The following is a 13812-nucleotide window of genomic DNA, read 5'->3' as shown; positions in this document are numbered from 1 at the left end:
CAGGGTAGAAACTGCTGCCATTTTGACTAGAACTGTGGTGATGACAGGGCCTAATCTGAACCACAGTCATGGCATGGTGATGGTGATGGTGATGGGGTGTGTGTGTGTATGTGTGTGTGTGTGTGTGTTGATTTTTCAGAGAAGGAACACTCAGTTCTGAGAAAAGTACTGTTGGAAGATGAGGTCTTGGCTGCCATGGTGTCTGTCATTGGCACTGCCACTACCCACTTGAGCCCTGAGTGAGTATAATCATTGATGTGGCTTGATCCTAGGCAGGAGGATAACAGTCTTGAAGAGAAGCCGCAGATAGCTGCCTTCGGAACTGTCCTTTTACCCAGAATCAAATGTGGAGGGAGTTGTTTTGCTGGCAAAGTAAAAGGAAGGGGCTTTTTTAGCACCATGGGTTATGAGGGTGGGGGAAGCATGGGCTAATGTTTCTTAGCTACAGATGTGCATAAGAATCACCTGTGGAGCATTTTTGTTTGTTTATTTTTTAATTTATGTATTTATTTATTTTGGAAATATACACTGAGTTCTCTGACTAGATTATAAGCTCCAGGAGAACGGGGATTTAATCTACCTGGTTCACTGCTAAATCACCAGGGCCTAAAATGGGAATGGTTCTTAGCACATAATATATGCTAAATTAATACTTGTTGAATGCGTGAAAGATCATGATTTGGCCCATTGACCCAGTGACGCTCATGTGAACTGAGGGTACTTCAGAACCCTGGCTCCTTGGTGATACGTAGTCTTCTCTCCCCAGCTTAGCTGCCCAGAGTGTCGCCCACATTGTGCCCCTTTTCTTGGATGGCAACATTTCCTTTCTGCCTGAAAACAGCTTTCCTTGCAGATTCCAGCCATTCCAGGTAAGAATCTAATGGACCAGAAGGGAAAGAATCTTGGACTTCTTTTTTTTAAGATTGTATTTATTTGGGAGAGTGTGTGCACAAGAGAGCATAAGCGGTGGAGGAGAAGCAAACTCTGCTGAGCAGGGAGCCCGATGTGGGGCTTGATCCCAGGACCCTGGGTCATAACCTAAGCCGAAGGCAGATGTTTAACCAACTGAGCCACCCAGGCGTCCCAGGACTCCTTTCCTTCAAATTTTTAGGGCTAATATGGGATGGGTTTGGGGACAGACAAGCCTAGTGCTGCAAGACAGGCTTGCTAGAGCACTTCTTCTTTTATAGGATGGTTCCTCAGGGCAGAGGCGGCTGGTTGCACTGCTTATGGCCTTTGTGTGCTCCTTACCTCGAAATGTGAGTACATTCGGGGAGTACCCTAGTTTAACCCTGACAAGGGGAGGCAGCTCCCAAGTGACTTCCGGTCAGAAACTTGCCGTAGGCTAAGCTGATCTATTTTCCTCATTGGAGAATTTAGTTCTCATCCATTCTGGCCCCTGCTGCCACTTTCTACTGGGTATCTCTTGGAGTGCAAGTGTTCTCTTCGTGCATCACATGGTCAGGTTTTGTGTAGGTGGAAATCCCTCAGCTGAACCAACTCATGCGGGAGCTTGTGGAGCTGAGCTGCTGCCCCAGCTGCCCGTTCTCCTCCACCGCCGCTGCCAAGTGCTTTGCAGGACTCCTCAACAAGCTCCCTGCAGGTACTGAGATGAGGCTGGGGGTGGGAGCCTCCTGGAAGCAATTACTGATGAAATCTTGGAAGTTAAGCCTTTACAAAAATAATATAATAGGGACTAATAATATAATAGGGACTCCCAAGGGACAGTGCTTGGGACAAGAGTCAAGACCAAAGTTGGGCAAAACTTACGGGACATAAGAAGATAAGAGGGTTCAAGCAGAGTGCTCTGTCTAGGTCTGTCGTCCTACTCCCCACAGGGTGCTATTAGAGATCATTTTTTTCTAGAAGTAGACCGCTCTTTCTGAATACTAGTACCCCTGTGTTATGAGATACCAGGCTCTCATGCTGGTGTCCTAGAGCTGAGTGGGCCAAGTCAGCTAGATTGATAATATTCTCTTCTAAAGTGTTCTCAGAGAGCCCTGCATTTAAGCGATTTATATCCTTTGTTGTTAAAGGAGAAATGTGTAGCCTCTGCATCAGTGTTCCTTATTTTTAGGGCAACAGGTGGATGAATTCCTGCAGCTAGCTGTGGACAAAGTAGAGGCTGGCCTGAGCCCTGGGCCCTGTCGAAGTCAGGCCTTCACACTGCTTCTCTGGGTAAGGAGCCAGAATGGATTCTGATTAGACAGAGACAGTTCTGTCTGGTTAAATGAAATTTCTCCATTTGACCTTGAACCATAAGCATGCTTCTTGGGGTTCTGGGGTTCGAGTGTCGTGCTCTGTTCTCTTTCTGATTACAGGTAACAAAGGCCCTGGTACTCAGATATCACCCTCTCAGCTCCTGCCTTACAGACCGGGTAAGTCTGTTCTGGAGACAGGAGAGCCGAGGACCTAAACGGGAGTTTCCTTGTTTATCATCCTAGAAATGACAGTCATCCTCCTCTTGAGTATTTAAGATTCATTCTTCTCTTCTGGTGCACCTCTTTTCTGCAGCTCACAGGCCTTCTGAGTGATCCAGAGCTAGGCCCAGCAGCAGCCGACGGCTTCTCTCTGCTCATGTCTGACTGCACAGATGTGCTGACACGCGCTGCCCATGCTGAGGTGCGGCTCATGTTCCGCCAGCGCTTCTTCACAGATAATGTGCCTGCTTTGGTGCAGGGCTTCCATGCTGCTTCCCAAGGTGAGAGGGGTCTAAAAGAAAGGCCCCGAATATATAGACCTTTCCTTTGCTCAGGGCACATTCTCTCAAATAATTTGGGACCTGAGTGCTGCTTTAGAGCTGTAGTGTCGCCTGTACCTGAAAGGCTAAAATTTCCAAATGCTTGTTCCACTTTTTTTCCTTTAATGAGTCTCTCTGCCTTTTCTGAGCTTGAAGGTTTGGTGAAGGGGGGGTTCCCAACCTTTTGCTCGGCTGATGTCCCAGCTTCATCAGAGATTGAAGTTGAATTCCCAAGCCCTATGTCTGAGACCAGTTTCTGCCTAAGCTTTTCCATGTTTTTACAGATGTGAAGCCAAATTACCTGAAGGGCCTGTCTCATGTACTTAATAGGCTGCCTAAGCCTGTGCTCTTGCCAGAGTTGCCCACGGTAAGCCCTGCAGTCAGAGCCTCAGACGGGGACACTAAGGCAGTGTCCCCAGCCGGGGCATAATGAGGTGGAGGAAAAGCGGGCTTATCACATACATGATCGTGCCTGCCTTCTCTGTGGCCGTTTAGCTGCTTTCCTTGCTGCTGGAGGCCCTGTCCTGCTCTGACTGTGTAGTACAGCTCTCCACCCTCAGCTGCCTTCAGCCTCTTCTGTTGGAAGCACCCCAGGTCATGAGTCTTCATGTGGACACCCTCGTCACCAAGTTTCTGAACCTCAGCTCTAGCCCTTCCATGGTGCGTTAAGCCCCCACAACTCTTTGGCATCTGTGTGTCTCCTTCATGGGTCTCCTCTCACCCTCTGGGATTGTGTTCCAGGCGGTCCGGATTGCTGCGCTGCGGTGTATGCACGCTCTTACTCGTCTGCCCACCCCTGTGGTAAGTACCTCTTTGGCCTGGACCCTTCTTAGAAGAGCCAGAGGAGTACCTTTTTGCCTTAACAAGCAGGACTGGCCACCCTGCTGTGTGACCGCTGTGAGGTACGCACAGGCAGGCATATACCTGACCGCCCTGTGATGGAACGGCCATCCTGCCACAGAGCACCCTCTGGAATCGCTAAAGAAGAGGAAGACATTAGTTGTAGAGTCAGAGAAGCAGCCCTTTCAGTTGCTTTGGTTGAGCGAAGCTGTGGCTCTTCTAACTCCACAGCTGCTGCCATACAAACCACAGGTGATCCGAGCTTTAGCCAAGCCCCTGGATGACAAGAAGAGACTGGTGCGCAAGGAGGCAGTATCAGCCAGGGGAGAATGGTGAGTTTCTAGGTCATGGGCAAGATGGAATTGAAATGAGCCTCATTGCTGATGCTGCCAACATTCTTTCTGCCTACAGGTTTCTGCTGGGGAGCCCTGGCAGCTGAGCCCTCAGTCCCAGCCTAGGCTGTTCCAACAGACAATCTAACTTGGAATTACTAACTATCAAGCCATCTTGCCCAAGGCAGGGAGACCACTGGCCTCTGATTGCCTCTCCGTGGGCCACTGTTGCTGGCTGTTTAACATAGGAATCCTGACTTCTAAGGCTTTGTGAAGTAACTGAGTGTGAGGCCACTTGTGTTTGAAGAAAATCTTGGTCTTAGGGCTCTTCCATTTACCTGTCAGAAGAAGGAAGATATGCTGCTGTGGGGCGAATGCAGATGAATGTGGCTTTGAGGACCAGGATGATGGATGTGTGTGTCCCTACTGGAGAATAAAGGTTTCTTTTGGTAATGGGGCTGTCAGATATTTTCCCCCTCCCCATGTATGTCTCTGTGGCACCTACCTAGAGCACCACTGCACTGCATAAGCTAGAGGAACACTAACAACAGGAACTTGCCAGTAATTCTTGGGGGCATCCGCCTCTTGAAGTAGAGCACAGGAAGCATGACCCCAAAACACATACTCACCAGGCGCTGACTCTGACTTCTCCCTTCCTCACCCTCTAGTAAAAGCAAAAGGAAGCTACGTATCTTTAAAAATCAGATACCTTTATTTTTCACCTTCAGCAGCATGTGAGAAGTGGCAGTGACCTCAGCAGTAGGCATGGTGTCTTGCCCTGTTGAGAAGCCAGAATCTCCGCTCTACTGTTCAGGTGTTTCCTCAGACAGCAAGTGGAAGAGGAGGTGGCCAACCCCAGTGCTGGAACCTGGAGGAGGTTGGGGTCAGCACCTGGCAAGGTTGCTAGCTGCCTAATCTCCAGTCTGGGGCTGGAAGTTCAGTTTGCCTGAGCTGAGTAAAGGAACATCAGTCCTAGGATTTTTCCACATCGTGCCTTGTTTCTGCAGTAGCCAGGAGATTGGTCCTTGAGTTGTCCCTGCATAGTACTCTAAGGCAGGGCCACTGACATTTTTGCCCAAGGATCCCAAGAAGCTATCCTTGGAGGCCCTTGAGACAACATAGGAAGCAGGGTGGTGCTCAAGCTGTGACTGACACAATCCAGCTCACACTGCCATCACAGAGGCCGAGTGAGCAGTCACCCAGGGAGGGGGGTCCCAGCTCATTCCATTCCCATGGGGCAGATGACTGGAAGGTAACAGCACCCGAGTAAGCCAGTGTCTGTAAGAGAAGACAGAATGTCTGAGTTCCAAGAGTTCCTGGTCTTCCTTCCTGATCCTCAGTCCTCAGCAAGGATTCAAGGTATCCTCAAGCTATGTTGGCATTAATCCCAAAGGTAACAAAAGTTCTAATTTGTCCCATGTGCCCTCTGGTGTCTTGAGGGCCTTTAGAGGTTTCAAGCGAAACTTCTAAGGGGCCACTCCAAGCAGTGACAGGCAGGACTGCAATGAGGGCAGGTACTTCTGGTCTCCTGGTTACTACTGTCTTGGGAGTTGCAATTTGAAAAGTGGTTTACCCTTGTCTCTTGGGCTCAGGGAGGGAACTTCATTTTTTTGTCCTAGGACTTGTGTTACAAACAGATGACTACAATCTCACATGTTGCTGGCCTGAACTCCAGGCACTGGCATACAAATGGGAGGAGGCTGGTGGTCACTGTGTCCTACCTAGAGGTCCCTTCTTGACAGTAGCTCTCTCAGGGCTCTGCTGTGGTCATCTGTAAGCCACATATGCATGTACACCACACAGCTTTGGCCTTAAGCCCCTTTGGCTCAATGGAACAGTGATCTCTACTCCGAGTCTAGATCTGCAGTGGTCCAGTATGGGAGCCACTAGCCACATGTGCCTATTTAAATTAGTGATAATTAAATTGAAAATATAACTTGTGGGTGCATTAGCCACATTTCAAGTGTTCAGCAACCATATGTGGCTAGTGGCTAATATCTTACACAACATAGGTACAGAAAATTTTTATCACAGTGAATTCTACTGGATGGCACTGGACTAGCTGGTATACTTTACCTTCCTGTATCCACACCCAGGAAAACCTTCCAGTTGTCCAGGCAGCCATAGTTGTAATGATTCCTAAAAACCTAGAGCCAAGAAAAACCGGTTTTTACAAACCCTTTTTTACTTAATTCCCTCCTAATTTTAAAGTCTAAATTGGCTAAGCTAAGGCTCAGCTAGGCAAGTTCTGACCTATGAGGCCTGCCCTTATTGGCCCTGGCCATGGCTTCTGTTTCCAGGACAGCAGGTTCAGTTACCCTCCACCCCAAGCCCTCGCCCTACTCACTCTGCCCTTGGCCTGCAGCCGACGTCTCTCCTTCTTGTTGATGTGCCTTTCGATACTAGTCTCACCTCGACTGATGAGAACGGCATGCCATATAGTTAGGGCACCCAAGGCAAGTGCTACGGAACTAAGAAAAGAGGGGCCGAGATTGGTGGGGAGCTTTGAGGAGGGGGAGGCTACAAGTAGGTCTGAATTCGAAACTGAGCTGAGCAATGATCCCCTGGAAACCTCTCTAAGTCTTGTCTCCCAGCCTATGTCGTAGGTCAGTTGTTGCTTCGCTATGTCTATTAAAAACATCAATGAAGAAGCATCAACATGGGCAAAGAATAAATTATGTGGAAAGAAGGATGGGGAAACAAGTGTGCGTTGCAAATAAAAATGGTCCATATTTCCTAAAATACCCACGCTTAGGAAACAGCAGCAGGTACTGAAAGCACCAGGTTTAGAACAGGCAGCACACATTTCTGATTCCGGCTCTCCCATTCCTAGCTGTGATCACACAGCAACTCACTTCACCCTCTCATCTTCAGTTCTCCTCATCTGGAAATTTTACTGTCCTACCCTGAGGTAGAAGCTTAACTTACCTTGGCACGTAACACTCAGTGCTAGCATCCTTAGTCCCTGCCCCAAAACACTGAAGAAAATGAAGCACTGACTCTTTGCCAAGCTAAGTCACACTAAGAACAGCAGCACATGACAGGTGGGTCCCTGCCCACACATGGGCACTGGAACGGTTTTCCTCTAGCTGCCCCCAACTTAAACTGTCAAAAATGAGTGTTTGATACCTGCACAGGAACCAGAGGTAGACAAGACTCTTGTGAGTCACCCTTTCTCGGAAGGAGAAGGTGGGTGGTGGGGTCTGGTGATACGTCTAGAAAAAGAAGAGCAGGGTGGTTCATTTGCTCTGTTGGTCTCTACTACAGCCCCCAGGACCTGCAGGCAGGGAAGTGACCAAAGCCCAGGGTGAGAAAGTAGGGAGTCAAGCCACAGAGAACTCAGGGCAGCAGCCAGATGGGTGGGCCAAGCCCGGTGGCGGCATCATGTGGACACATACTGGGCAGAGCGGGTCTGGACAGGATGGCAAAGCACAGGAGGAGCCGACCCTGAGCCTTCAGATTTGACAACACAAATGGGGCTCCAGGGGAAGCCACTCCACTTCCCAGCGAGAACACCCTCACTATGTAGCTGCAATCCTCAAGAGAGGAGGCCAGGCCCACACCCAGAATATAAGCACAAGCAGGGAGAACTGAGCTCCGCTGAGGGCTGAAAGGGCAGCAGAGGTTAAGTGGTACAGTCATGATCCAAGACCTCTCAGAATTAGGGGTCCTAAAAGGCCCAGGAGAAGCAATGATCCTGACAACGGATGCAGAAAGACCAGGAACAAAGGGTGATCAGACTGGCCCAGCCTGATCTCTGTCCCCTGGAACCCCATTACACAGACTAACACAGACTCCTTGCTGCTCAGGCCATCACCAAGGCAGAGTCCTTGCTCGGCCCAAAGAAGGTGATAATGGGATAGAGAGCCCAAAACTGTCACAAACCAGGGATTTTAGTTTACCCCAGGCCACAGAGCCTGCCCATGGCAGACAGCCTTCCAGAATACCCCTGATCCAGTCTTGAGAGGCCCCTCAGCCAGCCTCTACAACTGCACTAGCAGGTGGGCCCCCGCTGCCTCAGCAACTCTATACCCCCTGGCCTGAGCAGCAGGAGGCAGTGGGGTGGGGACAGCCCACCTGGTTGGCAACCGCCTGTAGTTTGTTCTTGTCGAGCTGTTTCATTTTCTAAGGGGATGGAAAACAGTGCTGGTTATACTCTTAGGCCTCTAGGATGGAGGTGCTACCAGCCCCACTCCTTAGGGACAAATTCCATGCCCCCAAATTCTACTGAGCTATCCTGCTCCTAACCATGGGCTCACCTCGATGGCAGCATAAGCTTCCCGGAAAAGGTCCCAACTTCCGTAGCTGCAGTAGACACAGCCCAGAGTCATGAAAAAGCAGAAAGAGAAGAAGTACCGATGGTTATAGTGGCCCACACAGTTGTTTAGCCAGGCTGGTGGGGGAAGGATTAAGGATAAGACCAAACGCAGCTTCTGGTCTCTGGTTCATCCCTGCTTCATAAAGACATCATCCAAACACAGGGCTTCCAGTTACCAAGAACTATATCCCAAAGGCAGGAAAACATAGGACTGTTCCCAGAGGTTAAAGTTTTTCAGAGCCTTCACCAGTCCCACTGGGAAATTGTGAAAACTGAAATCCTTCTGCAAAATGAATCTGCCAATACTTCAACCTAGCTTAGGTTAACCAGTCACCTGCAAGGGACAGTACCAAGATACCAGTGGTTCCATCTGGCACGCCCAGTGGACACCATGAAGCCCAAACAACTCCTAACATCCCACAAATGATAGCATGACAGTCTACAAAAGAAAACTATTAGAATAGATCCTCTGCTCCACGAAGATCTGTCCCAGAGCTGGTAAGCCTCCTGCTTCTCCCCCGCCAGCCCTGGCCCCAGAGATGGCCAGTCCCCACCACTCCTCTTCTACTAACTTTCATGAGCCCAGTGTTCTTGGGAGGGATGATGCCTTGGTTGTGGCCCATAACCCAGTGTGGGGCTCTGGAGCTAAAGGAACAGGCCTCAGGCAGAAGAGACCATAAAAGGATACGGCAGTGGTGATCCATCTTCAGCACACACCTGTGAGGGAGGGACACAGGCTCTGTTACGGTGGCCAAGGTTCTTGAGAGGTCAGTGCCCATCCTTTCCTACAAGGCCCAGCATCCTGCTGAGGTGGAAAGGGCACAGACTTTGAAGAGAGCCAGGCCTCGCTTCCAAACCCTGCTTCACTGGCTACATGATCCTGGACAAGGTTAACTCCTCTCTGAAGCTCAGTGTCCACAGTGGTGACAATGCCTAACCCAGGACCATCCTGAGGACCAGGTGTCACGATGTGAGGGCACACTGCCTGGTATATGACGGGCGCTTCGTGAACGTCTTCTCAAACTTTAGGTCTAAATTTTGCCCTAGGGTTTCAGCAGAACGGCCAAAGCCGGGGTTCACAGCAAGCAAAGCCAAGACCCACCTATTGCAGATGCTGCAGTGGTGTGTTCGGGCTGGCTTGGGGTAAATGCACTTCTTACAAATGGAGACTGTTGCAATGTCATTCCTGCCCTGTGCAGAGGGAGAAAAGCATCATGACAACGGCAGCAGCACAGCTGACCTCAGAAGGTACCAAGGCACTCTCCCTCCCCACTCCTGGAGCTGGCTCCCACAGCCTGCAGCTCTATCCCTCCCACATGGCCCTGTGGGGACCGACCTGCGGTGGGTATCCAGGTGGAGTGGTGATGGCCTGGTAGTAATGGAAGACGATAAGGATCAGATTCCAGTGGCTGTAGAAGAAGTGCCAGCAGAGCCGTGGCACTGAGTACGTTCGGAGGATGAGAGGCAGGACGCACAGGTAGGCAATGGCCACGATGGAGCTGGTCAGCACAATCACCAACACCACGAACACCTGCCCACACCAGTGAGGTTGTGGAGACACAGAGTTTGCCAACACCAAGGGCAGACTCGGGAATTTCCCTGGGGTAGGGGGTTGGTGTGGGTCCCAAACCCAATGTGGGTCCACCAGACACATGTCCTTCTACTACCCCAAAACAGCCCTTTTCCTGCTCCCTGGGCATCACTCACCACCCCACACCAGCGGATCACGTTGTCCACCAGCCAGTAGATAGGCTCAAAGGCAGCATCGACAGCGGTGTCACTGCCCCCAAAGGAGTTGTAGAGCAGGGAGCGCAGGCAGACCTTGCCATAGCGCCAGCGCTGTACCAGGCCCCGGAGCAGAGGTGGGCAGCGGCGCCTGTAGCCCAGGAGCAGAAGCAGGCGCAGGCAGAGGCGGGCGGGCCCCAGCAGCAGGCTCCGCTGGCCCCGCATGGCTCCTAGGAGAGCACACCATTGTGAGGAGCTGGTCAGGTCCCGTCCCTCCCTATCCCGCCAGGGAGGAGGGGGCAAAGACCTCAAAATGAGGCCCACCTGTGCCAGTCACCAGCTGTGGCAAGTAGGAAGGTCACTTCACTTCTCTGCAGAATAGGTGGCACCAGTGTCCCAACCAGATTACATTGGGTAGGGTCTGGAGGTTCTGAACCTGCAGAAATCCTACTTCTATTATACCACATGGGTACAGAGCAAATCCAAGATGAGGCACACCTAGAGTAAAGAGCCACAGTAAAGGGCTCGGGGAGAGGCAGGCAGCTCCAAGCAAGGCAGGGTCTTCGGAGTTGTCTGTGTAGACAGAGCACTGGGTGGAGCACAGCGGACAAGCACCACACCTCTGTGGGCAGGGCCATCACAGGGGAGGATTCCCAGGGTCTCCTGCCTGCTCTAGCCCACCCACCCACCTCCAAACAATTGTTCTTCACCATGGAATGGCCACTGGGGGAGTAAGCGCGTAGCATGTGGGACCTACATCTAGATCTGCCCTGGTGCTGAATCTCTGCAGAAGATACTCATCTTTCCTCCTTCCTCTGGGCTAATGTTACAAGCCACCAGACCCAGCCTGGTAGCCTGAGAGTTCCTGTCTCCTGTCAGGACACCTCAGCTACCCTACATGACATCAGATGCTTTGTCTCCAATTCCAGTCCCAGCCCCACCCCAAGGATACAAAAGCCAAGACAACTTCAGGTGTTCACAGCAGAACACCACCACAGGAAGGAGACCGTGGCAGTGGGAGGGGGGCCTTCATGCTGTGGCTCATGAAGACCACAGAGCCTGTCCTCTGTGATGAGTCCCCACTGGCCAGTTCTAGCTGGACACTCATGAGTCTTCTCTGCAGCTGCTGCCCTTGCCCCCAAGCTTCCCAACCAGACTTCCCACCTCTGAAAGTACCTTCATTCCTCTATGTGAGTTCAACCTCACTCAACAGCCATGGGAGGTCAGCTGCCCGGGCAATGTCCAGAACAGAAGTCATGGGCTCCTTCAATGCTAGTCTCATCAATTCCGCAGATCAAAGCCCTTACCAGAAGAGAAATTATCTGATTTTCCCCTAGGGCTACTATGTCCTCAGCAACTTCACTGACTTATTTAACAGGCAGCTCAAAACCCAACAGAAACTGGAGGAGGCTGCTCCACTGTAGTGACGGTTTCAGTTCAGTAACTGGAGCAAGGTGCTCTCCTTGCACACTGGCTTATCACTAGACGCCTTTCAAAACAAAAACAAAAACATTTCATTACCTTCTTCCACAAGCCCTATAATGACTTACGGCAAAAAAGAATCCGGCAGACAAGGCCAGCAAAAGAGTAGACAATTCAGTAAGGATCTACTCTGCATCAGGATAAAGAAACTGGCCATTCCCATCACTCCCAGGAGCTAAGAGACTTAAGAAGTAGTGTAGAAATGAGAGAAAGGAAAAATCAGCCTTCCTCCTTCCTCTTGAGTTGGAGTCCTATTGCTCAGAACCATGATTTGGCTTGAAGTATGAATTTTCAAAATAGTATATGGCCATAGTTAAATGTAAGAGACAAACGTTTTACCCCACAACAAATCCAAGTGACTCAGATTGTCCACATCACTGTTCATTCCCTTACTGTGGCTAATGGAGAGTTTCCTATTTGCTAAAATACTCTTTATAGCAACAGCTCACCAGTCTACAAAAAAGCCCAGAAATATTCTTTTTCAGATTCTCCACCTTTCAAACTGTCCTCAACCACCTCTGGTATTCCAGAGCTCTACAGGAAATGCCTGCCTCCAGGACTAGACTTACTCTCATCTACCCCATAACTTGACTAGGGTTCCATTCTGCACTTAAGTAGTTCTGTGACCTTGGGCAAATCACCAAACCTCCTTGTGTTCTCATTCAGTGACAGGGTAGGGTTAAATGCTACGTTCTCTTCCAGCTCTAACCCTCTATCGTTCTATATATACACTTGGTTAAGATATAAATGAAATATTTACAAAATGCTTAACATGATACCTGGCTCACAGAAGGACTCAATAAAAGCTTGTTAAAGAACAGAGGACACAGAAGTGGTGAGGCTGGTCCAACGTCTATCTGTGCTACAAATAATAGCGAGTGCACTCCTGCCAAAGTAATAACATTAAAAAAAAAAGTGTCTGATGCTATCATTCTTTATGGTCAGTGAAAAGGAAACCATGGTTAGAATCATAGTACTTAAGAGCAAGAAAGGATTTTGGAAAACATGTCCAACCAGAAATCAACCCAAACATGTAAGCTGAAAGCTTGTAGATGCAGAGCTACACATCAGATTTGAGCAACTCATTTTAGCTACTGGGGTTTAGGGGGTACAGGGATGGCAGGGAAGAGAGACTGTGGTCCATGGGATCACACCTGAACATACAGAGTTCCTTCCTTCTCAGGAAATTGAGGTAAAACAGATTTGGAAAAAACTGTGTGTGTGTGTACATTGTGGTGGGGTGCAAAGAATGAGAGTGAACACAGGAGGAAACAGCAAAGCTGAGCTTCACTATCACCCCAAGCACAAGCCTTTAGCTCTCTGATCCCTCAGTAGCAACCACGGGCCATAGTGACGTCTGCCACCAGATTAGAGGGGATTGAAGTCAGCCACAGCACTCCCCTCTTTCCAAGGCTCTAAGTCACCATCTGTTTTCCAAGGGGAAACTGGAGTGGTGGGGGCTGGAGGATTTGCACGGGGAGGGATATATTCCAAAGCCACCAGAAGGCAAGGGAAACTGAGATGAAAGTTGTAGCAAATCTCATCTGGACAAAGATGCTGCTCTCAGGACGTTTGCTGTGTTAGGAAGTAGTTGTCAGTCATCAGTAAGAACAGCATTCTGCTCAAGTGCAGACTTCTCTTCCGGACTAACAGGCTTGAAAGAGAAAAACTTAAGCACGGGCCCACACGACCTGAGATCCGCTTGAGAGGATCCAACTGCAAGATCTGAAGTTGCAGTCACAAAAACCCGGAGAAGGTTTTACTTCTGAATGGGGTGGCGTGGTCACTGTGGGATGGACTGGAAGTGGGGGGGGGGGACAAAAAACTTGGGTTCCGGTTTGGGCTCTACCTTGAACTATCTTTGAGCCACCAGACAAGTCAAATCCCGTCTCTGGATCTGAGTTTCCAAATCTGTAAAATGGGCAACTTGAGTTGGCTGACCTCCTTCCAGCTCCGCGCATTACAGCTCCCCAAGGGTGCACTCCGCCAGTCTTGTGCTGGGCAAGGCCGTGCAGGGCGGAGCAAGGAGAGAACAGGAACCGGGCTCAGGAAAAGGCCCCGAACAGGGCCCGACCCTAGAAAAAAGGGCAGCACTGGGGAGCAAAGGCCGCGGCTCCGCTCTTACCTGCCGCCCGCCGACTCCCCAGTCAGCCAAATGGAACCCCCGCAGCCTCCGCCGCCGTTCACTGCCACCCCCTCCAGCTCTGCAACCCGGCCGGGCCCGGCTCAGTCCAACCAACCATCGCCCGCCACTCGCAGCACCAGCCCGCAGCCTGGGACCCGCCGCCAGCCCATCCTGGACCACAGGCGCACGCGCAAGCGTGCCGGAGCCCCGCCCCCAGACTGGTTCTGGGGCAACCTGGGAAATAAAGTTT

General features: G+C 50.5%; 2 protein-coding genes across 11 annotated transcripts in view; one reads left to right on the top strand and one right to left on the bottom strand.

The window, feature by feature from the left end:
- The window catches only part of MMS19 (MMS19 homolog, cytosolic iron-sulfur assembly component), a 34085-nt gene extending 29720 nt beyond the window's left edge, over positions 1-4365 (top strand). For all 4 annotated transcript variants that reach the window (XM_032312477.1, XM_032312476.1, XM_032312478.1 and 1 more), the window contains 12 exons: positions 140-239; positions 767-869; positions 1191-1259; positions 1477-1603; positions 2078-2178; positions 2322-2378; positions 2515-2701; positions 3025-3107; positions 3236-3400; positions 3482-3541; positions 3812-3912; positions 3992-4365. In XM_032312477.1, coding sequence (XP_032168368.1) covers positions 140-239; positions 767-869; positions 1191-1259; positions 1477-1603; positions 2078-2178; positions 2322-2378; positions 2515-2701; positions 3025-3107; positions 3236-3400; positions 3482-3541; positions 3812-3912; positions 3992-4019 — 1181 coding nt within the window. In that variant the 3' untranslated portion in view covers positions 4020-4365. The remainder of the gene's footprint in view (positions 1-139; positions 240-766; positions 870-1190; positions 1260-1476; positions 1604-2077; positions 2179-2321; positions 2379-2514; positions 2702-3024; positions 3108-3235; positions 3401-3481; positions 3542-3811; positions 3913-3991) is intronic.
- A 236-nt stretch (positions 4366-4601) lies between these two features.
- ZDHHC16 (zinc finger DHHC-type palmitoyltransferase 16) lies at positions 4602-13777 on the bottom strand. 7 transcript variants are annotated; one of them, XM_032312481.1, is made up of 12 exons: positions 13563-13777; positions 10280-10453; positions 9938-10185; positions 9567-9761; positions 9333-9421; positions 8919-8947; positions 8172-8305; positions 7990-8037; positions 7042-7127; positions 6260-6383; positions 5989-6059; positions 4602-5190 (listed from the first exon to the last, which is right to left on the bottom strand). In XM_032312481.1, the coding sequence occupies exons 3-12, from the start codon at positions 10178-10180 to the stop codon at positions 5076-5078; spliced, it is 1134 nt and encodes a 377-aa protein (XP_032168372.1). In that variant the 5' UTR covers positions 10181-10185; positions 10280-10453; positions 13563-13777; the 3' UTR covers positions 4602-5075. The 7 variants fall into 7 exon arrangements, with proteins under 7 accessions (XP_032168372.1, XP_032168374.1, XP_032168378.1 ...); XM_032312483.1 differs by having other exon boundaries at positions 10280-10391; XM_032312487.1 differs by lacking the exon at positions 8919-8947 and having other exon boundaries at positions 8172-8217.
- Positions 13778-13812: the final 35 nt, after the last annotated feature.

The sequence above is a fragment of the Mustela erminea genome, chromosome 14 (genome assembly GCF_009829155.1).
Source record: "Mustela erminea isolate mMusErm1 chromosome 14, mMusErm1.Pri, whole genome shotgun sequence".
In the NCBI taxonomy this organism is placed as follows: Eukaryota; Metazoa; Chordata; class Mammalia; order Carnivora; family Mustelidae; genus Mustela; species Mustela erminea.
Note: the sequence above shows the minus strand (reverse complement) of the source record. Positions and strands in the feature narration are given on the sequence as shown.

What these genes read in the sequence shown, in the direction of transcription:
- ZDHHC16 (XM_032312481.1), bottom strand. Translation starts at nt 10,180, where the DNA reads ATGCGGGGCCAGCGGAGCCTGCTGCTGGGGCCCGCCCGCCTCTGCCTG. An exon ending in AAGCTTATGCTGCCATCGAG is followed by an intron (nt 8,038 to 8,171) that starts GTGAGCCCATGG and finishes CCATCCCCTTAG; the next exon opens with AAAATGAAACAGCTCGACAA. An exon ending in CTGGGTGTGGATACAGGAAG is followed by an intron (nt 5,191 to 5,988) that starts GTAAAGTATACC and finishes CTTCTCTTACAG; the next exon opens with ACACTGGCTTACTCGGGTGC.